This window comes from Sabethes cyaneus, chromosome 3 (genome assembly GCF_943734655.1).
Source record: "Sabethes cyaneus chromosome 3, idSabCyanKW18_F2, whole genome shotgun sequence".
Lineage (NCBI taxonomy): Eukaryota > Metazoa > Arthropoda > Insecta > Diptera > Culicidae > Sabethes > Sabethes cyaneus.
Window position 1 is genome coordinate 106,376,858 of NC_071355.1, and position 27,944 is coordinate 106,404,801.

Sequence of the window (27,944 nt, forward strand, 5' to 3'; positions counted from 1 at the left end):
TATAGTATAACAAAGGTAATTATAGTATAACAAAGGTAAAAATATGAAAACAATAAAAATCGAAAATCGATTTTGGCATTTTTGTCCGGCCCGGCCCCTCTGTGCAGTGTAAGGGACTCGCCCAACAGCTACTAGAAGGCCGACAGATCCCCAGTTCTGACATAATTTGGAATTCTTTTTTGCCACCTCTAGTTTATCTGGTGCTAGTCGTCGGGATTTAAAAGCAACAGGAGCCCCTTTGGTTGTAATGTGGTGTTTAACATCTTTTTGCTGTTATGCCAAACGCATAGTCGCGGGGAGAGTTATTTCTCGAAATTCAAGAAGCATATCTCGGAATGGATGATCACAGTTAACGGTTGTTATTCCATAGATAGCCAAAGAGGTCAATCCGCCTAATGTATGCATCTTTGTTATGCCATCAATTAGCCTGTGATTCTGGAGGTCAACAATTAGTCCGAAAAAAGACAAAAAATCGGCTCCTAGGATGGCGATACTCACATCAGCTACCAAGAAATTCCAGTAAAAACGTCGACGAAGACCCAAGTTAGACCCAAGTGGTAATAAAACGAGACTCATATGTTTTAATGTTCGTTCCATTTGCAGCGTGTAATCGAGATACGGTCGGTCCCTTTTGGCGATCTTTGTATGTGGCGGGTATTATTGAGACATCGGAGCCAGTATCTATTAGAAAACGAAATCCACTAGAGCGATCATAAATATGAAGTCGGCGAGTTTCAGAAGGCGCGTCCACTTTCGCCGATTGAGATGGACCGCCATCAAGGGTAAGTCGCTTAGAACTTTGTTGCAGTCTCAATTTAGGGAACAGCTTACCTCAGCGACTCAAGCGGTCAAGGGTAACCGCCATCTAATTTTTTGATGTGTCGAATTTGCGTGGTTCACGGCACTGCACAGTGGGGCGACTCCATAGAAACGCTGGCCAAGCAAAAAAAATCTCTTTAACCCTTTATAACGCCGCGGCAATTATATTGTCACCAACGAAAAATATTTGTTTTACGTCTATAATGACATCAATATAATTATAGAAGCAAAATAAAAAACTATAAGGTATACAGCGCTAAGGGTTGTACGAAAGAATGACGTAGGACTATATCAGATCAAAGACTAATGTAAATTGCATTTCTGGCATATGTATGTTTATAACAATCTGTGAGTGCCATTGTTTAAGTGAATGTTTAAAAGAGAAGAGCGAAATATTCATATTCAATTCTTCATTTAATGCAATGGTGGCTTTGAAAATACGTGGACGGGGGTTCATAAGTACAACGCCTGCAACCTTTGAGACATAGAGATTTCTTTTAAAAATCACTTGTATGCATCATAAAGGTTGAAATGGTAATGAATGACCAATTTCTTTTTTATTTGTATGAGAGTCCTTATCCTCCTACCAGAGGAGTGAGGGGTCTCAAACCATCATAAAATAAATAAATTCAAAATAAATTCATGCCTACAAAAACCCCCACGTGCCAAATTTGGTTCCATTTGCTTGATTAGTTCTCGAGTTATGAAGAAATTTGTATATTATTTGTATGGGAGCCCCCCCTCCTGAAGAGGTGAGAGGTCTCAATTTACCATAGAAAAAATTCCTGCCTTCTGAAACCCCTACATTCCAAATTTATCTCCGATTGCTTGATTAGTTTTAGAGTTTCGAGGAATTTTTTTTCTCTTTTGTATGGGAGCCCCCCCCCCCTCTCTTAGAAGGGAAAGAGGTCTCAGTACACCGTAGAAAAAAATCCTGCCTTCTGAAACCCCCATACGACAAATTTGGTTCCATTTGCTTAATTAGTTCTCGAGTTTTGAGGAAATTTGTGTTTCATTTGTATAGGAGCCCCCCTCTTACACCCTCCTTAAAATTGCTTTATAAAATTGCTGGTCATTTTATCTATCCAACGACATATACATTGTTCAGCTTCGTTCAGTACTTTAGTAGTTATTTGCATTTGAAATCTTTCACAGGGTGTCGACTCAAATCCAAAAATAAAATTCCCTGACTTTCCCTGATTTTCCCTGATGGTTCAAATATTTTTCCCTGACCCTCAAAACTCGAATATCAAGCTTAAGTTTTTAACCCTTTAGCATGGCTTATGCGAGCTGCTGAAAACTAAAGCTAGATTACTTCATGTTTTAAGAACACATATCAAAGATTCTTAACCTATTTCTTACCAGCGTTTCGAAAACGCCTTCTTCTATCGAGTCTAGGGACAGTTATTTGGGGTGAACCAACCAACGGTTGAAAGCCCCATCAAATAGTAAATAAATAAAAAAATAGGGACAGTTATGTTTGAGGTATCAACTTGAATCCAAAGAAACAAAGATTGAGAAATAATCTAATTGACCTGTTTTTGCACAAAGCTTAGATGTTACATACAAAAAAATTACAGCCGTGTAAACATAACAAATCTTGCTAATTTTCAGTCAGCTCAAACTAGTAACTTTGCCGCTGGAAGGTGGACACATGTCTGCGAGTATTCAGTTAAACTAAAAACAAAACTTTCCAGGAAGTTCCAGCTTGTTATCTTTGCTGCAAAAAGAATGGAGTTAAGGAGATGATTCCCCAAAGATTTTTGGTACAAAAATGTGCGTTTTGCTGGCTTCGAGGTACGGCAAAATTTTAGTTAGATATATTATTAGAAAATGTCCAAATGGCAAATATTTTAACCCTCAATGGTGGACAGTTAAGACTAAAGCTGTGTGTCATGATTTCAGATTGCAACTATCGAGGCTTGAAAGCAACATTGACTCGAAGGTAGTTCGGTGGCCGGCCGTTCGGTCCGATAACCGTATATGGGTGTTGAGAATTAAGACAAATTCTTCAACTACAGCTTAATCAACGTATGGTGACCAACAAATCATAAATTCGATGGTACTAGGGACGAATTGAACCGCCCAGTTAGCTTCGAGGTACGATGCTGATCTAACAAGCCAGTTGTGTTCGAATCTCGGCTAGCCGGTTTTTGTTAAACAGAATCAGTAGGATCGTTGCACTGACCCCGTAATTTTCATGTACCCTAACAGCCGGCTGCGAAGTCTGTCAATAAAGAAGGATAATGTCTAGTGACGGTTAATGCTCAAGACTTTGCTTTGCTTTGCTAGGGACGAATTCTATGACAGGTTCAAAAGGATTTATGGGGTGCGCACGACTTGAAAATTCAAGACTCTAGCTACCAGATCGACCGTGTTTAACGGTCAAAACTTTTTGGAAGTCACAATATACATCTTTTCTTAGCGACTTTGACCACTATCTCGACGTAAGATTCACGCAAGGTTATCGAAATCGGCGAAGGCTCGCACTGAGAGGATGTTGCATTTCAACATCTAGCGGTTTACGGCATATGACGTTGCAGTGGAGTATACCAGAAAGCAGGGATGGCACCTCCTCAGAAGAAAAAAAGAGAAGAGAAAAATTCAAACTGTGCTCAGTCTTCAACGCGATTTATTCTGCTCCGTTTCATTTTAACTGTGCTCTTTCTTGCTGAACGCAGTTGTATGAGCAACCGCACACTATGCTACTCATTGAGGAGAATGTTAATACACTTTGAATACGTTGATGCGATGCGCTGACGTATGACAACTACGGGTAGTTTTAACATGGGTAGTGTGTTGAGAAAAAACGACGATTGTCAGTAGCGGTCATTGCCATCAGAAAAATATTAATCCATTAATGCAGTTGAATCATGATTCTTACATTTAGTATATTCAGTTGAGTTTGGCTGCCCGTGAACGCAACTGCATCATATGGTTAGGCATGTCACAACGGCAACAGTGCGAAAAATGTTATTTAGATATGGCAACATTTGAATTCCCATACATTTGCTTCTTGACGCGTACCAACAGGAAAGTCCCATTATAAACAAAGGCAATTCTCCGATTCAAGATTCAAAATATAACGACTTTTGATTGTCTTGACGCCTCTGACTCTATAGTTGCTGTACGCGCACCGGTTGTTTTGTTTCCACGTTTACTGCTGTAGCTACCGAGAGGACCGGGAGCAAAACCAAAAGTTGCTCATTTAAAGAGCGCATTAAGAAATTTTTCTGCACGTCAGTTTTTCTCATTGTGTTTAGTCTGTTTCTCATTGTGTGGATTTACTTCTCATTTCTGAAAGCAGTTCTGCTCATTGTGTTGAACAAAAAAAGTGGCACTTTTTGCACAATGAGTGAGGAAATAACAAGCCTGCCAGAAAGCTTGATCAACGAATCGCAGAACAGCAGGACGAAAGGGAATAAGACGTAAGTAGGCTGTGGAGGATCCGCCATAGCGCCAGCAACTACGAGGGAAGTGATAGGCACGACGTGGGGAAGACAATCACCCTTATTCTGCGAGTCACGTGACTCAGTACGACAATTGTCACTCGCCGTGACTCGCCATGGCGAGTCGAATTGAGTGCTGTCACCTAGGTGACAACCGTGTCACCTAGGTAACAACCCCGTGTCACCTAAGTGACAAACCGTGTCACGTAGGTGACAAAGCTAATCACCTAGGTGACAATTGTCACCTCATTCGCGATGGCTCCAAATTAGTTACGTCACTCGCCTCGCAGAATAAGGGTGAGTGTAACAGCTTGTTTAATGTCAAATGCCAGAAAATGACAGATGAGAAGAACCAGGCCAAGAGTCGCATGCTCACTGCGGATCACGTCAGAACAGAGAAACATGTAAGCTTTCTGCGTATTACGTAACCAGCTGAACCAGTCCCGAAGGTTGCCAACTCGCATAAACGCAAATTCTACAGAACGTTAATGCTCCCGGTAACCCTTAACGGACATAAATCATGGACACTGAAGAAAGATGATCAATGCTTGGGGCTTCTGAGTGTAAAATTCTGCAATTGGTGAAAACGCTGTAGATCGCGTGTAAACAGTCTGTATCCCGCTTTGTGCTCTTGATGTCTGCACCGTGAAGTACGTGAGGCCTGCCAATGCCGATTTCGAGCACTACAGCGAGTGAAGTCTGACAATTGTACGGCACAAAACAAATAAAAAATTTACGGCAAACTGAAAGATAATCGAATCGCCACTAGACATGTACCAAGTTTTAATTCAACCGATCAATCTGCGTATATTTTAGACGAAAATTGATTTGATTCCAAAGTTGATCAACAATATTGCCGGGTAAACCAAATTTCCCTGATTGAATTTCGAAATTCCCTGATATTCCCTGATTTCCCTGATCGAAAAATAAATTCCCTGATATTCTCTGATTTTCCAGGTTTTTCCAGGAAATCGACACCCTGTTTCATTCAAACGTTACACTTCTATTTTCGTTTTCACAAAGTGCTACCTAGTCCCAGTATAGTAAACAAAGACGTAGTCCTACGTCAAAATTTGTGTTGGTGGCAATATAGTTGCCACTGCCTTATAAAGGGTTAAATCAAAGATAATAAGTGGTTCTTAAGTAATTTTGGGGTGCTGAGCCCGAATTTCAGGTTTATTTTGCATTAGAGCGTATATTTTTTGTGTTAAAGATAATTTTCAACTATTTTTCAAGTATTTTTTAAGTATACACTCCAGTCTTTTTTTACACGGTTTGTTTTTTTTTCGATTACTCAAGAACGGTGCAACTGAGGGGCCATTTACAAACTACGTGACGAATGTCGAGCCTCTCCCAAATGTACTGAGAAATAAATGAATGGTCCCTAAGTTACCCCGTTCTTAATAATCAAAAAAACGAACCTTGTAAAAAAGTACTTGAGTGTAATGACGTATAAGAAATGGGGGTCATTTGGAAAATTATTGCAGATGGATTTTTATAGGATAAAACATTTTATAAAACAATACAAAGCAAGTATGAGCTTTAATAAACAACACAAAACCACACATAAGTTAATATTAATCAAAAATCAAAACTTTTCCCCTTATTAGTTTTCTTAATCTAATCTCCATCTTCTCTTTCTTCTTCTTCTTGGCCTTCTCCTTCTGCAGAACCACTCGTTTCATATTTCGTCTTCAATAGTAATATAGCGTTCTCATGAAGATTTTTCTAATTACATTTTTCCATTTCGAAGAAGCTATAAACTTTACCCGGAGAAATAAGAAGACGAATAATTCTATCACGATTTGTATTTTCACACTCATTTTTGCATTTTAAATATTGTCTTGTATTTTTATCACTATTTTTAGCATAAGGCAATAACCTTATTTTCGTGAGGGTCAATACCGGTGTAGTGGCTAGCATTCACGCTTCTCATACCAAGGACCTGGGTTCAATTCGCAACCCCACAGAAGTCACAAATGACCCGAGTTATTAAAGTGACTATACCTAAACAAAAAAAACTTATTTTTGTGTTTCTTCTGCCATTCGTCCAATCAGCAATATATGTAGTTGTCTAGATTCATTTATGAGGAGTATACCCTGACATTAAGGTTTGTGGTATACAAACAATAAGTTTCGAATTTTTCTGAAATAATCTGTTCAAGAACTTGCTATGAGAAAATTTCTCAACCTTTTAATTAATTTCATATCTATACCCGTGATTACAGAACTAATACCAGGATTGGCAAAAGATCTTCGAGCTGTATTTCCGTCATTACTATTGCCGTATCCTCCAGATTTTCTCCAACCTCTAAAATCTGCAAGTCAATATGCAATATGGACCATGCACTCGAAGCAGCTTATCCAACCTTGTAAAGGAGATATCCCATAATTGTGATATCCTACGTTTACTTTGAGTTTTTGCATTTTGTCTATATTATTATTATTTTTTTTTTTTTAATTCTATATTAGAGAGGTTTTCAGCCTGCGGCTGGTTCGCCTCTTTTCTATATTATTGAATTCTGATATACTAGCTTTACAAGCGTAACATCTGTACTTTGCGCTATTCTGCGCTAAATGAGACTACATCCATTTGAAAGTTCATATTTTACGCTAACTTTTACCGGTAGTGTCAATAGTGGCGAGCCTTGGCTTCAAAACTTTTTAGCGTGTTTTACGCGAAAATATGGCACTTTTTTAATGAAAATTAAAATTGTGGCATAATATGATAGAATTACTGCATACTCAGTTAATGGGATTTATTCAGCACTATTTTTTGAAGAACTTTTCCATAGACACCGTTGAAATCCGAGCTACCATTAGACCTCTAGCATGTTTTGAAATATAGGGTTTGTTTTCAAAAAAAAAAAAACGCTAAAACATGCTAAGATTGCATACTTTCAAGATTTATAGAAAATCCAAATTTTGTCATATCGATCTAAAATTTTGGAACACTTCAATAGTATAGAATCACAGGAAAAATATAACGGAGAGACGAAATGAAGTTTCATTTTTTGGCTGATAGCCAGCGATTCCCCACTGTGCACTGGCGCGCTTTTTTCCATATTTCCGATGGTACCAGCATAAACCATCCGATTCAGAATTGCCCCGCGACATCGAACGAAATCGACTTCTGGGACGAACACCTGACGTTTTTAAACGACGAATTTCAGCTGTCAAGTTAGTAATTTGCTGGTGGAGGCTGCTGAGTTCACCTTCAGCTGACGATGACGTAGTAGCAACAGTGGCAGCGGTAGATTCGACTATCTTATGCGCCATCTCTGCGAGCTTCGCAAGTGTACCATCACTAATGGACAAGATCGGCTTAGCCTTGTCCGGCATTCTCTGTAAAAATGGCGTTCTCAGCACATCGTCACTGACATTTAATCCAGCTAGTAATTCTTGCTTACGGGCCAGCAGATGAGTTGGTCGCATATTGCCTAGATCACATGCATGTAGTAGTGTTTCTAATTTGCCTTGCGCAGAAACCTCAAACCGAGAGATTAATCGTGCTTTAACTTTGTCATATTTCTCCTCTACCGGCGGATTTTGAATTAAATTTGACACATGGCAAATGACTGATTGATCGATTTTACAGATTATGTGGTAATATTTTGTTTCGTCTCTTACAACACCTGCTAGAACGAACTGTGCTTCCGCTTGTGCAAACCACATTGCAGGATCGTTCTTCCAAAAATCAGGAAGCTTCACCGAAATGGCAGCCGTTGTTGCTGATCCATCACAAGCGGCAGGCGACGGTCTTACGGCTTTTTACAGCAATTACAATTAGCAGGAAACACTGTCGACATTGAGCATGCAGAGGATGATCCAGAAGACATCAAGATAGATGATTACACAAAAAATACAACGCTCTACAATCACAGCTGTGAAGGTGAAAGGCAGAAAAGTGGCGAGAAAAATGACGAGGGGCCGGAGTTAACCACCGGTAGTAATACCAGTTCGCAAAGATGTTTATTGTATGATGTAGAGACATCCAACAGCAGAGAAATTGCCACGATCCAACCTACAAACGATTGTATTCTCAAACGACTGGATTCTACTGATGAAGGTAAGGATATAGTTCAGAAAGCGCAAACAGGTGAACTGTCTGAAGAAAGGCAGCTCCAATTAGCAGGAACTATAGCAAGATTTTTTTCCCCGTGTTGGGGACTTACCACCGCGACCATTATTTTGATCTATTGTGGTGTGTCCTCTTTTAATTTACGCCATGTCGTATCGGTGAGCTATCAAAGTTTGATGAGCCACCTCAACTACTGTCGGCATTTATCCCAATCAGGTGATGCATTTCGTATGAAATTTATCACCTGATTAGGAGCAGCATTCCAAATATCGCAGGGCTGAGTCAGCCCCTTATCCAGATATCTACGTCGTATATGATATAGTGCAACACAGTCGCACAACAAATGTTCAGAGCTTTCAATCTCATGATTACAAAAGCGACAGTTAGCTTCATTAAGTTTACCGATGAGTTTCAGGTGGTACTTACAAGGACAATGTCCTGTTATCAAACCGGTGTATGTGCTCAAGTCGGGTTTTGAAAGGTTTAATAGTTTTTGTGATTGAAGAGCATTTGGCTCTATAAAACGTTTCGATTGCCGGGCATTCGAGGTAATATTCCAGTTAGACTGTACCTTTAGTTTTTCCCAATTTCTAAGTTCCATTTTAAGGGCACATGAAGATAGTCCAAAAAAGGGTTCGGGTCCTATGAACTGCATAGATGATCCCTTCTTTGCCAATTGATCAGCGGTTTCGTTCCCTTTGGTTCCGCAGTGATCAGGAACCCAATAAAGGTTGACCATATTGCGACAGGAAAGTTTTTCCAACAGTTTTATGCATTCCCACACCAGTTTGGAAGTGTGAGTTTTTGATTTCAAAGCATTCAATGCTGCTTGACTATCCGAGCAAATACAGATATTTGCATTTTTGTAGTTTCTTTTTATGCATATCGATACACATTCTAGTATTGCATATATTTCTGCTTGAAATGTTTCCCCATTGCAACTGAAACGTTATTTTGTCTTGATCCGTCTGTGTAGAACACCAGTGATCCTGAGCGAAAGTTTGGTTCTCTGGCATTCCAATCAGAGCGAGTAAAATCAAGAACACGAAATTTGTGATCGGAGTAGTTACGCTTAGGCATATGATCTTCGTTCATTAATATTAAGGGATTTACGGAAAACTCTTTGAGAATACTCAAGTGTCCAACGAGATCACCATCGAAGAACCTCATGGATCGCTTGAGCCTCAAAGCACTTTTCATAGCATCCAATTGGATGAATTGATGTAGAGGAAGAAGATTGAGTAGAGCTTCTAAGGCTTTAGAGGGAGTGCTACTCATAGCTCCTGTTATGGAGATGGTAGCAAGCCTTTGTAACTTGTTCAACTTAATTTGAGCCGTTTTTTGTTTTGTTTTCGGCCACCAGATAAGCGATGCATAAGTGATTCTGGGTTTAACTATTGCTGAGTATATCCAGTAAATCATATTTGGTTTAAGACCCCATTTTTTTCCGATGGTTCTTTTACAGACCCAAAAAGCATTTATTGCTTTACTTGTTTGTTGTTCGATATGCGTGTTCCAACAAAGTTGTTTATCTAAGGTAACGCCCAAATACTTTAGATTTAGATCAGTGAAAGACACTTTGCGTCTTTTAGTAAATGGCACAATTGTTGTTTTCGTAGGATTTATACTCAATCCCTCGCTTTTGCACCATGATAGTGTGAAGTTTAATGCGCTTTGCATTCTATCAGAGATGATAGTATCGTACTTTCCGCAGACTATGATAACAATATCATCAGCAAATCCGATTGTTTCAAATCCTTTGTGCTTCAGTTTAACGAGAAGATCATCAACTACTAGAGACCACAAAAGAGGGGATAGGACACCCCCTTGAGGACAGCCTTTGACAGCTATTACTTTTACTTCTGTGTCTCCAAGATTGGCTGATATTTCACTGCTTGATAGCATTTCCACAACCCAATCGATTATACTTACATTGAAGGCACGATTTCTCATGGCATTCTTCATCGATAGGCAAGATGCATTATCAAAAGCACTTTCAATATCAAGAAATGACGCTAAAAGAATTTCTTTGGTAGCGAAAGATTTTTCAATTTTTGTTACAAGAGTGTGAAGAGCTGTTATCGTTGATTTGCCTGCTTGATAAGCAAATTGCTCTTTGGTTAGTGGATTTTTAGGAAGTATTTCAGATTTAACGTACTCATCGATCAGTTTTTCCATTAATTTCAAGAAAATTGACGAGAGACTAATTGGTCTGAATGCTTTGGGAGAGGACTTATCTTTTTTATTAGCTTTTGGTATAAATATTGCCCAGACTTTCCTCCAAGTTTTTGGAATATATCCCAATACAAGACTTGATCTAAATAGTTTTTCTAAAGCGGGATTTATTACCGGTTTGCACTTTTGAATAAGTGCCGGAAAAATTCCATCTAGACCAGGTGATTTGAATGGACTGAAAGAATCGATAGCCCATTCAATTCTAGAGTATGAGAAAATTAACTTTGCTAAATTGGTAGGTTCTTCGCTAAACATATCCAGTGACCTAGTAGGTTCATTCCGGACCTCTTGTTCTTCTGTAGCATTTTGCATGCTATTAAAATTTTGCACTTGATCGGTGAGTAAGAGCGATCCTGGAAAATGAGTATGCATCATTAGTTCCAGAGTTTCATTTACGGTTTTCGTGAATTGGCCGTTGGTCTTTTTGAGGGACCCAAGGCCATTTGAATGATCTTTTGAGAGAACTTTTTGAAGTCTTGCAGTCTCAGGAGTGCTTTCTATGTTTTCACACATATACCTCCAATCTTTCCGCTTCGATCTTCTTATTTCTCTGTTGTAATTACTCAGGGCCTCTTTGTACTCAGACCAGTTTGACGTTGTTTTAGCACGATTAAACAGCTTCCGTGCTTTCCTGCGTAGTTTCCCTAACTTATCATTCCACCATGAGACATCTCTGTTAGTCGTACGCTGTTTTAGAGGACAGCTGGCAGTATAAGCTTGATTAATATTTGTTATTAGGTAATTAGAACTATTTTCCAACTCTTGGATGGTATCTATATCACTTAAGATGGGTTTATATTGATTAATATTAGAGATGTATAGATCCCAATTTGTTTTTCGGGCATCTCTATAGGTTTCCTTGATTATATCACTAGCTGCAATTTCAAACAAAATTTGACTATGATCAGATAGAGAGATTTCATCTGATACATGCCAGTTTATCACACGATCGGAAAGTATAGAACTACAGAGTGTAAGATCCAAAACCTCTTCCCTTATCGCATTAACAAAAGTGGGAGAATTTCCCTTATTACATATATCTATGTCATGTTTAGAAATGAAATCAAATAAGGACTCACCTCTCTTGTTGATTCCTGAGCTGCTCCATATTGTGTGATGTGCATTTGCATCACATCCGATGATAAAAGCTCTATTTTGGCTTCTGCAATAGTTGACGAACGCTGCAACTTCTGGAGGAGGTATATCTTCAACATCGCCAGGAAAATAAGCAGATGCCACGTAAAGCATCATTTTTCCTCTCGTTGTTGGCACCTCTAATGAAACTGCAGCGATATCCCTATTAATAAATTCAGTAATTGGTGTTACTTTCACATTAGTATTGACCAAGATGGCGGCTCTTGGTGCAAGTTGAGTGTTGTCGTATATTAACTTACAAGCTTGTGTAGGCATTCCTAGGATCCTGCTGTTATAAGTCCAGGGCTCTTGTAAAAGAGCTACGTCCAATTGACCTTTGATGAATGTTTTACTAAGTATAGCTGAAGCTGTCTTTGCGTGGTGAAGATTTTCTTGCATGAATTTTATACTTTTTCCGGCCATTTTATGTCCCTTTTGTATTTGTGTTTACTTACATAGGCATATCTAACTGCCTTCCTTCAGACTGCGGTGGATGAAAAAGACGTACACAATATGATAAACATCTTTTTTCTCTTTTTGTGTTTCCAGGAAAACTATTTTATCTGTAGAGGTGGACAACGACGTAATCATGGCGGTAAAATAGCTAATGAAATTTCGAATCTCAAGCAGAAGGAACGAAAAACCGAGATACGAGAAAGGGATCTCGTGAAATTTTTTGAAGCTGCCACTGAAGATAATAACCCGTCTAACGATCCAACTGCTATTGACTCCGTTGAATGGCTAACCTTAAACCAAGAACCGTGGTCCGTTGTACTTGACAAGTGGACATCCAGCTTTCTTTTAAAGCGATCGTTACTTCGAAAAGAAGAATTGCTTCTCAAACTGTTTTCTACATACCCACAGTATAAGAACTCTCATGCATATCAACTGGTAAGTAACAGTTTAATGAAACGATCATAAATTTTATATTTATGAATCATAAAAACATAAATTTCGATATAATAGCCAGTTTTTTTCTGACAGGTGGATATTGACTACAAAATGAAATACAGAGACTAGAGTCATTAACGGCCGCCATAACATCCTTCGTCGCTAAAAGAGCAAAAGATCCTTCAGCTGAAAAGTTACTGAAGTATTTGACTAGCAGCAACATAAACTTAGGTACTAAAAGTTTATATTGAACCTATTACATAATTGAACCTATGTTTTTTTACAGACAACCGATTGCTTGCGTTTCTACTTGCACTAAATACAATAATTCCGCCAATCATAGTCAGATCTAAATTTAAGCCAACGATTTGCACAACACAAGAAGATACAATCATATTTGTAGATTGTTAAGAACAACTCGTTCTTAAATTAGAATCCGTTTACACGTCTTATATGAATAGGAAACTACCGATTTCTCCGAAACTAGTTGTCGTGGGTACACCTGCGGCCTACAGGTGTAGGAGCCTTAACAGGACGATTCGATGTACTGCCGAGACTTTTGCTTCGAGCTACCATCAGCAGCAAGAGCGATCGACGTTTTAATTAAAACCACTTGTTTGGTTTGTCATATTTTAAGCTATCCAAACTTGTTTGGCAGTTTATAAGTAATTTTATTTATGGAATTGAACATCACGATTCGTACGCTAGTGTAAATCGATTGAATAATTTTTTAAGTCAAGTTGAATACTCCGTTGAGGTAAACCATGCTTAAGTGCATGTTTCAGTAATGTGATACATCTCTTCAAGTAGCTGCCTTACATATCGGTCATTTAGAAGATCATCACAGAGTCCCTGTTATATATCATTATAGATGCACTGTCCCATATCATTAACTCAATTGGTTTCTAAACTGTATCCATTTAATAAACATATTTTGGGTCATACAGACTCAGCAAGTGTACATCAAAATAATACTAGTAAATATAGTTCAGAACTGTTAAGCATTAAACACGCAACAACATCAGTTGTAGAAAAATTTCAAGCAACTAAGAATCAATATGAAAGTTAAACTAAACAAAGGATATACAGCACCAGATACGTCAAAACAATTGGACGAAGCCGCTACAGCTTTTACCTTAAGTTTACACGTAAAATAAAATATAACTCGAAAAGATATGATATTGAGAGAGGAATACGTTTTATTATATTTACAGAGATAGCTAGTCAGTTGCAAAGTCTTAACATGTTAGCTTCTAACGCTGAATCGATTTTTTTATGAAAGCTATATTTTAAAAGTGAACGATATGTTTAAGTCAATTGGCTCTGATTACAAACTGTTTAATTACCATAAGGTCGCCATTTACCACTCAGCTCCTTTTACCGCTCATTTCAAACAAAAAATGCTTATATCTTTTTAAAACGGTTCATTATTTTAAAACCTATTGACAAACAATAATTTTGTATGTTTAATGATACGAATTAAATATAAACTCCCACTATATTCATAAAAGCTCGTTTCCAAAATAAATAATATTTATAGTGAGGTGCGAAAAATGCCATTTTTATCGCGTAAGAAAATGTCGATCCTATATTCGAAGTGATAAATATGGAAAAGGCCATAGAAATTCAAAGCAACAGAAGCTATGTAAAATGATGTCTATTATTAGTTCTTTGAGTATCGCATTTAATTAGAAATAAAACCTAAATTTTAAATGGTTCAAAGTATTTTTTTATTTTGTAGTAATTACCATTTATTGCCCAAGAAATCAGATAAAAACTATTAAACAAGCACATGTAATGCATAGAAAAAATCTAATAACTCTTATTTGATCGAGTCTCTTAAAAGTAATGTGATTATTCCAATGAATATAAACAAAAATAATTTTTGAATGTTTATGTGGCATTCACGTAGGCATCATTAGGAAAGCATTATGGAAAAAAAAACTATATATGTTTTCCGATAGTTTTAACTTGATTACTTGGTTCAGTGTACCTAACGGGTGGAAACTAAAATTTTGGAATTTTTTTCTCAAGCTGTCAAAACAACACTAAGATACATGAAGAAGATCTGATTTACCGAAATTAAAGATACATTATCCATAGTCGAAAAAAATTAGTGTACATTTGAAAACGGTACGTAAATGGCTGTTCGGCGAAGCTTTCGTTTGATGTCGAAACAGGAGCGTTATATGGCCGTCATGTCAACTTTGCGAATGCATCTCTTGATTCTATCAATCAACTGTTTGCAATTCGTGACTCTCCAATTATTTTTGTACACCAAGGAACACAAAATCCTGAAGAAATCTTCGATTGGGCGCAGTGAGACAGATTTTTCGGGTCGTCGTTTTTGGGTAAAAATGGGATCGAATCAGGAACGATTGTGTTTTTTGGACGTAATCCGGCTAAACACGTATTGTACATGGTAAACAGTCGAAGCCGCAACATATTTGCTTTTTAAATGTATAACCGTATACTTTTTTCCGAGATTTCGGTTGCAGTTTGTAGAAGTGTACATCGCGCTCCCGAAATGATTCTTGTTTCGACGCCATTTTTAGCAAAACTGGGCAAGCATAAACAAAACAAAAAATATTAACAATAAAAAAGGAAAGAGGGAGCTAACACATACATACTTCCATTTCTCTCTGAGCTCGTTTGTTGTTGAGCATAAGAGCCGCGAAAAAATTCCAAAATTTTAGTCGCCACCCGTTATTATTGCTTTTGTTTTCACCTTTTCCTGGACAATTCAAAATGGGGCTTCTTGTAAGAGCGAACAGGCTACGAAAACTTTGTTGCTTTCGTCAACGCAGTTCGATGCCCTTGATCATCAATTTTAATCATTTAATATCGGATCTATCGATGCATTTCATAGTGGCCAGTCACAAACATAGTCACATAGGGGTTGAGTCACAAACCACTGATTTTATATTCTTATTTCACATTGTTCAATTCGAGGTTGAATGAACATAATTCCGAACTCAAAGAACAATTTTCGCTCGTTGACCACTTTTACGGATGTTCCTGATTTGTCGGAGAATCGCATGATGGTTTCTCAATAGCGCGGATTGTTTACTTTACTTATATTACGCCAAATAAGCCATAGGGACTTTAAAAAGAATTTTGAAGCTATGAGAAGACTTCACAAAAATGAAAATTTAGCGGATGTTCCGGAAGCTCTGGAAGACCAAGAGGGCATTTTTTCTGTCTCACCAAGCATCTGTAAGATGTAAAAATATATACTTTACAACTTTCCCAAAGGAACCATGGTCGTGTTGATTCAAAATTTCGTAAAATTCGGGTATAGCTCCAATTAACTCAATTTCCATATGCTACGTGTACTTGTATAACGCGCTTCATATAACGCGGTCCCAATTACCCGCGTTATACAAATATCGACTGTATACGATGATTTCAATCAACGCAATGCTGGTTTCATTCCAGACACTGAAAATGAGGGCATCTTACTTCCAATTGTAGGTGAAAATGAAACGCCACAGTTTATTTTTGACAAAACTTCCAGTTTAGGGCTTAATCAAATCAATCATGTGAAGAATCAGCAAATTGCTTTTTAGATTTATTGTTAACAAACATTCATGAAGACTTTTGTGTAACAGCCTCATTGACTCCACTATGGAAAAACGAACCATTCCATTCAGCCATTGAATTTTCTATAATTATTAGTACTTTTATTTATCGGAAGCTAATTGTTAGCACACATTTAAAACTTAGCGAACGCGCTGCTCGCTAGTTAAAATGTTAGCGGTTAGCTGATTAGCGGTACCATTTGGTTTAACCATCAAATAAAAAACTTGAAAAATCACAAACAAAAAGCCCATAAAAGATACAAGAATAATGGCAGTAACAAAAATCTGGCTTATTACTTAGACAGCTGTAACCAATTAAATGTCATTGATACTACATTCGAGCAAAATAATTGCAAAACCGAAAATGAATTAAAACGTCATCCAAAAACGACAAGGTATACAGCCCTAAGGGTTGTACGAAAGGGTGACGTAGGACTATATCAGATCATCAAAGACTAATGTAAACTGCATTTCTGGCATATGTATGTTTATAAGAATCTGTGAGTGCCATTGCGAAATATTCAGATTCAATTCTTCTTTGAAAGCAATGCTGGCTATTAAATTCGTTGACGGGGGTTCATAAGTACAACACCTGCAACCATTGAGACATAGCGATTTCATTTAAAAATCACTTGTGTACATCATAAAGGTTGAAATAGTAATGAACGACCAACCCACAGAATATTGTATTAAATAAGATTATGCGGAGCTTGACATGTTTCAATAATCTTACTTTAACTCGCTTGTGGTCTTGAAAAGGGCTATTGTTTACGCTTTTGTTCAACCAGATGCTCGAAGGAGGTACTTTTCCGGACTGTTTAAAACAAGCAAAAATAGTACCTATTTTCAAAACTGGTCAAAAATTATATACCAGTAACTATAGATCAATTTCAATACTCCCAACACTGTCCAAAATATATGAAAAGTTAATTGAGCAAAGGTTATGTAGCTTCTTTAATAGACATAGAACAATTCACAAAAACCAGTTTGGATTTCAGACAAATTTGAATAGCGCGAGTGCTACCGTTAACCTTGTCAATGTAATTCAACAAAATACTGACAGTAAAATCTGCTATTTTTCATTGATGTGTCAAAAGCCTTTGACTGCGTTCCTCATCGCATCTTATTATCAAAATTGCAAAGCTACGGCATTAGAAATCAAGCCTTGACATTGTTGGAATCATATCTGAACGGCAGGCAACAACGCGTAGTCATTGGAAGCCATTCAAGCTCTCACCGTGACATTTGGTGTGTCCCAAGACTCTGTATTAGGCCCCCTGCCGTTTAATATTTTGACTAACGATATTTTTGAGCTGACGGTGAAGGGCAAACTTCAACTGTATGCTGATGACGCCGCGGTAGTGTTCGAATACTACACTATGGTTATTTGAAGACTTGCAATATGACTTAAACTCAATACATCGATGGTTTTATGACAACGGGGTAACGGTTAATGCGTCTAAAACTAAGTTTACTGTTTTTGCCAGTACCAATCAGTACAATGATTTGGACTGTTCTCTATGGCTAGGAAACGAAAAGCTTCAAAGAGTTATTTCAGCAGTTGGAAAACTTAGTTAAATGGTGTCAAATTAACCGATTGTCGCTGAATGTGTCTAAGTGCTCGGTAATCTCATTTGGACGAAAACATTCACTATTCCAGATGAAGTGAAATTTTATAAGGCCTTCGAAAATTTGTTTCCAGATTCGTTAGGGGCAGAATGCGCATAAGTGTGTACAAAACGAGCCACAACAAATGCGCAAAATCCGCCGACTGTTTTATTCTAATGCAAAGCCGGCACGACTCAGAACAGCGTGGGTACCTACCTACTCCCTAAATCTGTTATTCCGGTCCCGATTCCGACGATCGGCCGGTCTTTTCTCGCTGGAGCGGTCAGTGTTAAGATATCGCCTTTTACGAACGTTTTGACGTTTGTCCACACGCGCATGAGCAACTAGATCGATAAACGTTTGATTGCAGTGCAAGCGTTTGTTGAATAAATTCGTGCTTCTCATGGCGCATTTTGCCCCGCCTCGAGTTGTTTGATGAAAATCGTTTAAATCAAACAAATAATAATTCAATTATAAAATTTTACGTTCGCTGCTGAATAACGAGAACATTATTCATAAAAAAGCAGTTTACCAGTACGTAATACTATTTATTGGTAGCGTAATGTCTTACGAAAAGAGATGTGAAAATTGTAAGAAATAACCATGAAAATATCTTTTCCATTATTCGTAAGATTTATGTAACATAGAAAGCTTGTATGATCTACATTGGTTTATAATTTTTAATAGAAGCGATTGGCAACTTAATTAGCATTCAAAAGTGAGTGTTTCGTGAGATAAATCAGTGGCGCGTTTTGCCCCGACTGGGCATTTTACCACCAGTTACCCTACTTACCGATTGTTCTAGCAGATGAAATGTTGTGGTTTTAGGTATGTCGTATTCCGTCAGGCAAATCTTTTGTATCACCGTAGGACCATCCGTAGAAATTGATTTCCACTCAACGTTTTCACTATCTTTAATCAGTACGACGTGTAAAAATAAAGTCCCATTTCTTCTAGTCTTAGGCGGGATGTCTATCAGAATAAACCTGAAAAAGATTGCAGAATTGAAGCAAATAAAATTAAGCTCTTGCTTTCAACACAGGACACGAACGAAAGCTAGTGCAGTATTTGGGAAAACGCATTAGTTTGTCTACATCCCTATTTATTGTAATTGATGAATTTTTGATGGACAGCGGCAGTAAATCGCGTAGGTTGTGTAAGCTGACTGCTCGACTTGACCGTTCTCCACCAAACTTTCCATACATATTCCTTGACATAAGGGTTGACAAAAGGGGGGTCGCTAACAGGGGGAAAGCCATAACGCCTTGATCGATCTCCACAAAATTTGGCACACGTGTTGCTTGACACAAGGATATCAGTAGGGGGTTGGGTCCCTAGCAAAGCAAGGAGAGGGGGAGGCCATAACTCCGAAACGCCTGGACAGTTCATCAAATTTGAAACACGTTGCTTCAAATAAAGGTATAGGCACTGAGCGGTTGACAAAAGGGGGAGTCCCTAACGGGAATGGCCATAACTCCGAAACGCCGGGACGGTTCTTCATAAAACTTGGCATACACGTTCCTTAACATAAGCACTGGGGGGTTGGCAAAGGGGGGGGGATCACTAACGGGGGGTAAAACATAACTCCTGAACGAACGCCTAGACCATTCTCCACAAAATTTGAAAATTTAGCACACATGTTCCTTGACATAAAGAAATCAGTAGGGTCGGGGGGGGGGGGGGGAGGGGGGGGTAACAAGAAGGGATGCTCTTTGACAGGGGGGGGGGGGTTACCATAACTCAGAAACACATTTTCCTTGAAATAAAAAAATCAGCACCGGAGGGTTAAAAGGAAGGAAGGGGCGCCTAACAAAGAGGGTAGATCCAAATAAAGGGGGTTGCGTTTCTCTTGCATTTAGATCGATTGCAGTTGTGCAAGTGACTGTGAGAAAAAAGGGGGGTTCCGCCGAGGAGCGATATATAGAAAAACCTTTTTATCGTTTCCGGTATAGGGGTTTTCATAGCAAATCGATGCATAATTAACATTGTGACAGTAGGGGAGCTGATTGGAACAGAGCCGCAAGGAGGGCGGGGGGTTCGGAACGAGAAATGTATGAATATATGTTCCGCCATAACTTCGGAACATCTAGACGGTTCTTCATCAAAATTCGTTTGTCAAACAAATGTTTTTCTTTTCGATTATCTATACCTATAAAAATGAATTTCGGTCTGTCTGTCTGTATGTTACTCATAGACTCAGAAACTACTTAACCGATCGGCGTAAAAATTTTCATGCATATTTGCTCACCCCTATGGTGGGGGAACAAAGACTCTCATATAAATAAAACAGAATTTTTTGCGTAACTCAAAAACTAATCGAACTTGAGAAATTTTAGACTCTACTATAAAATAGTAGACCACCAAAAACTATCTATAGTAACACGGACTGGGAGCCAAAGGGCCCACCGGACCTTTGATATTAGGGGCCCCAGTTTGCAATATTTTCATGATAGTAAATTAACACAAAAAAAAAAGACATCTACTCAAAAGACATCAGCGTTACACGGACAGTAAATCGAATGAATATGGGCTCTATTTTGTAAGTCATGTTGTGCAACTCGACTCGACTCAGGCACTGTCGAGTGTCGAGTATCGGGAGAACGGGCAGCATAGCGGCTCGATGCTCGAAACAAAACAAACTCAGTCGTTATTAGGACCGAGTTACCAGCTTTTAGCATGTGCGTCATATTAGCGGTTCACGGTACTTTAGTTTTGACGCAGTTTTCTTCAACCCAATCTTCGCTGCTTTGAGTTTTAGTTTGTTCAGCCACCACCCAAGATGCTGTTCTATCGTCAATATCCATTTCAGTGGGAAAACAGACGAACTAACTAGATTTGCTGAAGATTGTGCCTGTGTGTTGCTCCTTTGATAACATCCTGTAACGGCATGTTGAACAGCCCACATGAGGAACCATCACGTTGATAAAGTCCCCTGCGAGGTTAGAATGGCCATGATTTTACGGTCGATGGTATCATACGCAACTTTGAAATCAATGAAATAATTGTCCGTTGAATTCTCTATTCATGGGCTTTTTGGAGGATCTGCCGCAACGTGAACATTTTATTTGATTTGTGTGATAAATGATATGATGTCAATAGTTCAATATATATGAGTAGCTTACTGCATCTACATGTCAGAACAGAACAGTTCATAGTGCAGGCGATTCCCGTGCCGAGTTATAGCTATCCCTGGGATTCAACTCTTGGATTCTCCTATAAGAATCATGCTTCTATAAGCAAGGTATTCTGTGCGAATCCTCTGTAGAATTTCTTCACACGATTTCAAAGTGAGGAATGCCCGAGACTTTGCGCGAATCTTTTTGGTTCATCCTGGTAGAGCTGCGGAAAAAAGAATCCACCGTCTAAAAACGCCAGTACGAAGAGCACGTGCTCGCCAGTCCAGAGGAGAGGTTCGTCAGCAACGTCACACGGAGTTTCCACAAAACGGTCAGGTGCAAGAATTTTGCCATGGCTGTGATATGCAATGATAGTGCTGGCAACCTGCTTACTGACCAAACGACGGTAGCAGCCAGGTGGAAGAGTATTTCCAGACGCTGTTGAATAGAGAAGTAAACACGAAGATCAGCAGCTACAGGATAAGAATTTTGAGCGAAGGCCAAACTGTGGAGCCACCAACACAGGAGGAGGTCAAAAGAGCAATCAGTGAGCTGAAAAACGGTAAGGTTGCTGTAAAGGATGGTATCCTGGCTGAACTTCTAAAAACGGGGAGCGAGCAGTTGTACGAAACAATTCGCCACCTCATTGTCAGGAACAGAATATGGAAGGAAAATAAATATCGGAGGAGTGGTTGATTGGCTTCATTTCCCATAATTTTAAAAACGGACATCGACATGAGAGTAAAAACTATCGAGGCATTACGTTACTCAATTTTGCCTATAAGGTGCTCTCCCTATTCTGTGTTTTAGACTGAGTCGGTTAGCTGAGTTCTTCGTAGGCGAGTATCAAGCTGGTTTTCATGATGGTCGCTTCACGATGGATCAGATATTTACCATGCTTCTAGTAACTGACGAGTTCCGGGAGTACAACTTGCACACTCACCATATTTTTATGGATTTCAAGGCGGCATACGATTCAGTCAAACGAAATTAGCTGTGACAGTTAACGCTAGGACATGTTTTTACCACAGGACTAGTTACGTTGATTCGTGTGACGCTGGATGAGTAAAAATTATGAGTCAGAATAGCAGATGAGACCTCACGTGCTTTTTGATTTTGCAGATGACGTCGATATACCAAAATCAAAAGTAGAGCAGCGAAAGAAGCCTTTAGGTAATTTATTGAGAAATTGGGACTTACCATTAACACCGCCAAAACGAAGTACATGGCGTGGAAATCCAAATGTTGTTGGTGTTGAAGAGGAACTGAATATATTTTGGTATGCTCGTGACATGTGACAACGGTGTAAGTCGAAAAATAAAACGACTAATTACAGCTGCGAATTAGCCTTTACGCAGGCATTACATTTTGTAGCTGAAGTCCCGTAGCTTGCAAATTCGCGTAAAACAGACGCTCTACAGAACACTAATCCTCTCGGTGGCCCTTTACGGACATGAATCATGGACGCTAAAAGAAGCTGATCGACGAATGCTTGGGGTTTTAGCGTAAAATTTGGCAAAATCCAAAATGGAGAGTAGCGCACACGCATGAACCACGAGCAATCTTAAGAATGTAAATATGCTGTTATAATGAAGATAGCACATTGTGGCAGTCTGCACTGGATTGGTCACGTGTCTAGAAGGCCCGACGAAAGAGTAGCCAAAATTATTTTAAGCAGAGAATCAAGAAGAGGCCGTAGACTTCTGAGTAGACATCGCACTGATAGATGTGCGCTATCGAGGATGATGCACGTTCAGCTGGTGTTCGAGGGGTTTGAAGAAAGGTAGGACCATAATTCATTCGGCGCAGGATCGATAACGGACCGTCGCCACTGAAGTAAACTGAGTATGGAGCTTAAGCCGACAGTTCAATATTTATAAGTAGCCAAATAACTGCGGATGAAATACTAATTCTACTTTTAAATACTCAGGATTGAAGCTGGTAATATTTTTGGAGCTTGGACCCCAACAGCTCAACTTAAATGATTTCATGAATCATGGGGCCCCAGCAATCGAACATTCGTGAGTCATAGAAAAAGTTTAATTGAAATATAAATTTTGGTTTAAAGTTCGGGGCCGCAACAGTCCTATTTGAAGCTTAATTTTCAATCATCAAATCGGCTGATTTCATGAATCATGGGGCCCCAGGAATTGAACATTCGTGAGTCGTAAAAAGAGTTTAGCTGAAATAAAAATTTTGGAAAATCTCATTTTGTGTTACAACGAAATTTTCACTGGGGCCCACCGGGCATTTGCCCGGTTGCCCGGTGGGCCAGTCCGCCCCTGTAACACTAAATGATTCAGGGCAAGACGGCCGCCACTGCGATCACCACTGCGAAATGGTACTTTCCACGAAAAGGTTTTCCGTGAAATGGTACATTCTGCGTAAGGGTTTTCGCGAAATGTTATACAATCACGGCGAATATCCAAATGCCAACCGCTTTATTTTATCTAGTTAAGCAATGGGGGAGTTGTTTTCTACTTTACTGTGAGGAAAAATTTCCAAATTTGTATATTAAACTACCCATGCTTTCATAGTTACTTTCATAGTTACATAGGTAACTGCCAAAATGAATCATTTAAGGTTGAGCTCCTCAGAAACTTGCATTGTGACAAAGGTCATCCGATATTCACGATTTATGTACAACACAGTTTAATTTGTGGCAATACGAAGTTTGTCGGCTCAGCTAGTATAAATATAAATATACTAGTTGGCCCGTCGTGGCTAGCCACGATACTAAAACCTTTGAAAATGTAATATGATTTACAATTAAAAAGCACCTATTAAAAATTATTAACGAAACAGCTTTAAAATTGGCAACCTTCTATTAATTAAAACACGTGCAATCGATAACGAAGCAAATGGGGCTTAGATAAAAGGGTAAAAATCTACCAATTGTGAGAACCATGCTGCGAGGGAGAACATTTCGAAAAAGTACTCAATTTTAGAACCAAGACAAAATTTAGATTCGGTTTCGCCAAAACTATAATTGCAGAAAATATAAATTGCATACCGGGTAGATGCTTGCTGGTCCGCTACCACTCGTTGGACCACAACTTCAAAAACATCCTTCGTTTTACCGGACATAAACCGGACAAACTCGTGGATTAGTTATTTGCTTGAAATCGAGTCAACGCAACACAAAGTCTTGGATATTGGAGATTTCGACGGCTTTTTTGCGACCCACTCTCTTAAAAAATTAAAATGTTTTTAAAATACTTTGCAGCAAATATCTAAAGCTACTTCTACTAAATTTTTAAAGTTAGAACTTAAATTTGCACACTTTAATACTTATTGAACTTTATATTGAGATATTTCAGGTCTTGTTTGTAAATCAGCTTTGCAACTAAATTATGGAGCAACACGTTTCACATAAACCGCATTTTGATGAATTCTGGTTTTTTACCATCAAAGTTCGAATGTGTCCTTGATGAAACATCTGATTGTTTAAGAAAACACACTACATCACCTCTGTGTGATTCAGATATCATCCCACACCTGACTCGGGAAGGATTTTAGTTACTATACTCGTTAGGAACTCCCGAAGAAGTTAATGCATATATGTAGATATATACTCAACGGGATATGCGTTTTCGCGCTTTATATTGAGTATGCGCTAGGCCTGTGCGAGATTTCGAATAATTTCGTACAATTTCGCCTAATCCGAGATTTCGCGAAATTCTAGTTTCGCGAAATTTTAAAATATTTCGTTGAATTTCGTCAAATTTCATTCGAAATTACGCGAAATCGAATTTTAAATTTCGTCATTTGCGAGATTTCGCGAAATTTTGAACCGAATTTTAGATAATGGAATTATAACAAGTTGCAAGATTTCTCAAGCAACTTATCAAAAGGACCAATATAACCATGAGAGATCTTCTTCGCCATTGGTTTCTTCATCTTATTACGGAGAAATAAATGCACTTGAATGCATCTGCATTGCATCAATCGATTACTGGTATCATTAGCTAACAAATCCTCAAGAAATATTGCGTTGAAATACGTTTATGCGCCGTGATAATCAGAAGAGAAAGACATTGAAGAGAATCTCTCATTGTTAGATTGGACCTTTGATAAGTTGCGTGATAGGGTTTTTTTTTCTAATTCCCGTCGTAATAAGTAAAGCCATTCTAATTTTCATCATTTGTTGGATGGATTCAATGAATACTCCAAAAATTCCTGTGCTGATTTGACTAAAACACACTTACCTTCCAATCCGTGAACTTTGAAATCACTGAAAAGCGACTATTAAAGCATAGTATTGAAATTACGCAACTGACTTTATTTCTAAAATTCGTCATACCGTTTTAAAATCCGTCCATCAAAATTTTTCATCATCCGAACTAAAAATCACAACAATGTTTACGAAGCTAACGCGCATGTATTTGTGTAGGACGGTCAGGCAAGTTTTCCTGGCTGTAGAATAACGAAAATGCCTTGCGTGAGTTATTTTCATTTATCAACGACGGAAATTAAAACGATTAGTCGACCTTGTCTTATTCGTCGCACGAAAAAACGTAGGGAACTTGGCTGGTAGGACTTCTTTAATGATAAAAAGTATTTAAATAGACCTCAGCTCACTTTGATTGATCGCGTATGATAGACAACTAACTAAAATATTAGGGAATAACTAGTTTTGCATTGTGTCATAAAAATGCTGATATTTTTAATAATTTGTGTTGGATAGGACGGGAATAGGCAATTACGACGATGTAGCAACATACCCTATTTGTTTTAATTGTGTGCATCGTATTTATGTTTGTATCCTCTTCACAGTCACCAAAGCTCTGTAACCTTAATTGAACATGAAATATCAACACAGAAATAGGGTTCTACTATATAAGTCACGTCGAGCAACTCGACTGGAATCAGTCGCTGTCGCGATTTTTTTAAGCTATCGAATGATAAACTTGGTTAAGAACTAAGCAAACTGAGTTAAGAACTGAGGAAGGCGTCAAATCGTGTTATCAAGGAAGGTAGAATGTCATGCTTCGGTTCCTTTCTGTTATCAGCATCTGTGGCTGATTTATTATTTATAATTTATAGTATGAAAGTTACTCAAAAGTTACTGTGTCTCAATAAGAGAGATATCAGCACGTTTACCGGTCTTATGACAGGGCATAATCCGAGCAAATATCATCTTGAAAATCTTGGTTTTATACAATATGTCTTTCGCTTCTGCAATGCTGAGAACGAAACCTCGGAACACCTGCTCTGCAATTGCGGAGCACTAATAAGACGCAGACTGCAGTATCTCTTTGGCACCGGGCTTGTAGCCTATACCTTAATGACCAATAAACATAAACCTATCTCAAAAAGGGCCTGTTAGAGCCAAGAGAGGTCTGGTTTGTGTCGCAGATCAGGGTAACTAGGTTTATAAATAAAGACATTCCTGTTTGGCACCTTTCCCGCTCCAGCTTCCAGCCTATCACTTCCTCGATAAAAAAATTATAGAAATTTCGTTCAATTTCGCGAAATTTAAATGTAATTTCGTTTCGTTTTCAGTTCCAAATTGGTCATAATTTCGTTTCGACTAATTTCACCTGATCGAAATTAAGCTTGAATTTCGTTTCGTTTCGTCTCGACATCGCAAAAGTCAATCTCGCACAGACTTAACTCCCAGAAGTTTTAAGAGCCGCGTTGACGAAATAGTGCTGTCCCTGACGCTAATCTCCGCTTGCTGCACCGACTTGCGGTTATTCACCACGATAACCTCCGTTGTATGATGCACTAGCTTCAGTCTCCTGAAGGGCATCTTAACAATGCTTATACTCCGTACTGTAGCATAGCACAAGATTCTAGAAATAATTTTCCAGAATCATGTACAGCGACAGCGGCACTTGGACTTTCCGAAGCGAGTTAGCTATGGAGTCCCAACTAGCGCTATTAAACGCATTTCTCACGTCAAGCGTGACAACTGCGCAAGAGCGGATACCAGTCCTCTTGCGTTGGATTGGCACCTCGGCTGTCTTGGTGACAGACAAGATGGCATTCACTGTAGATTTGCCTTTTCGGAAGCCGAATTGGTTCCTTGACAGACTGTTTGCACCCTCAGTGTACTGTACGAGTCTATTAAGGATAACCCTCTCCAGCACCTTGCCGGCAGTATCGAGCAGACAGATCGGCCTATATGACGAGGGGACACCCGGAAGTTTTCCCGGCTTCGGCAATAGGACCAGGTTCTGTCGCTTCCATCTGTCTGGGAAGACCGCATAACCTTTCGAAGCAGGCTCGTTTACTAGCTTTTATCCTATTCTTAAGCGCTGCGCGTGCAGCAACAAGTGCTACTCGACATTCAGCCCTGCCTTCGTCCGAATGAGCTCTTTGCATAGTTTTCACACGAAAGCACGTTCCGCGGAGCTCCGCAATTTCATCTGTCCGCCAGTAAGCCGGTGACCTACTATATCTAGGTTGGCCTTTTTTAGGTATAGTAGCGCCACACGATCGCGATAGTACCTCAACCAAATGATCTGTGTTCGGATCGGGCATACCGCGATCGCCGCGCTCTCTTCGGATCGCTTCCCCAAATACTTCGTGTTGAAGTATGTCTTCCATCCACGAGTGGTTGAACGGTCGGCTCTACTCGCCACCTGCCGCCTCGTTATCTGACCCACACCATAGCGGACAGTCTGATGGTCACTGTGAGTGTAGCCATTGTCTACCTTCCAGTCTCCTATCAGACCAGGGCTGCCGAATGTCATGTCGATGATAGACTCTACACCGTTCCTACTGAAGGTACTTGTGGTGCCGACGTTGGCCAGATCTACGTTGAGCTTTTCCAGAGCCTCAAGCAGAATCCGACCCCTATGGTTCGTGCGACGATTTCCCCACTCTACCGCCCAGGCGTTAAAGTCGCCTGCCACAACCACCGTCTTTAGACCAGTCAGCACAACTGATACTCGGTCTACCATCCGCGTAAACTGCTCGATAGACCAACTCGGCGGAGCATAACAGCTGCAGTAGAACACACCACCCACTTTGGCAACCGCAAATCCCTCGTCTGCAGTCGACACCTCTTGAACCGGGAACC

General features: G+C 39.2%; 1 protein-coding gene across 1 annotated transcript in view; it reads right to left on the reverse strand.

Moving 5' to 3' along the window:
• LOC128741134 (lipid scramblase CLPTM1L) overlaps positions 1–27,944 on the reverse strand; it is a 107,737-nt gene that overhangs the window by 62,636 nt on the left and 17,157 nt on the right. Inside the window, exon 2 of the mRNA XM_053836728.1 lies at positions 18,592–18,784. Within this exon, the coding sequence (XP_053692703.1) occupies positions 18,592–18,784 (193 nt within the window). The remainder of the gene's footprint in view (positions 1–18,591; positions 18,785–27,944) is intronic.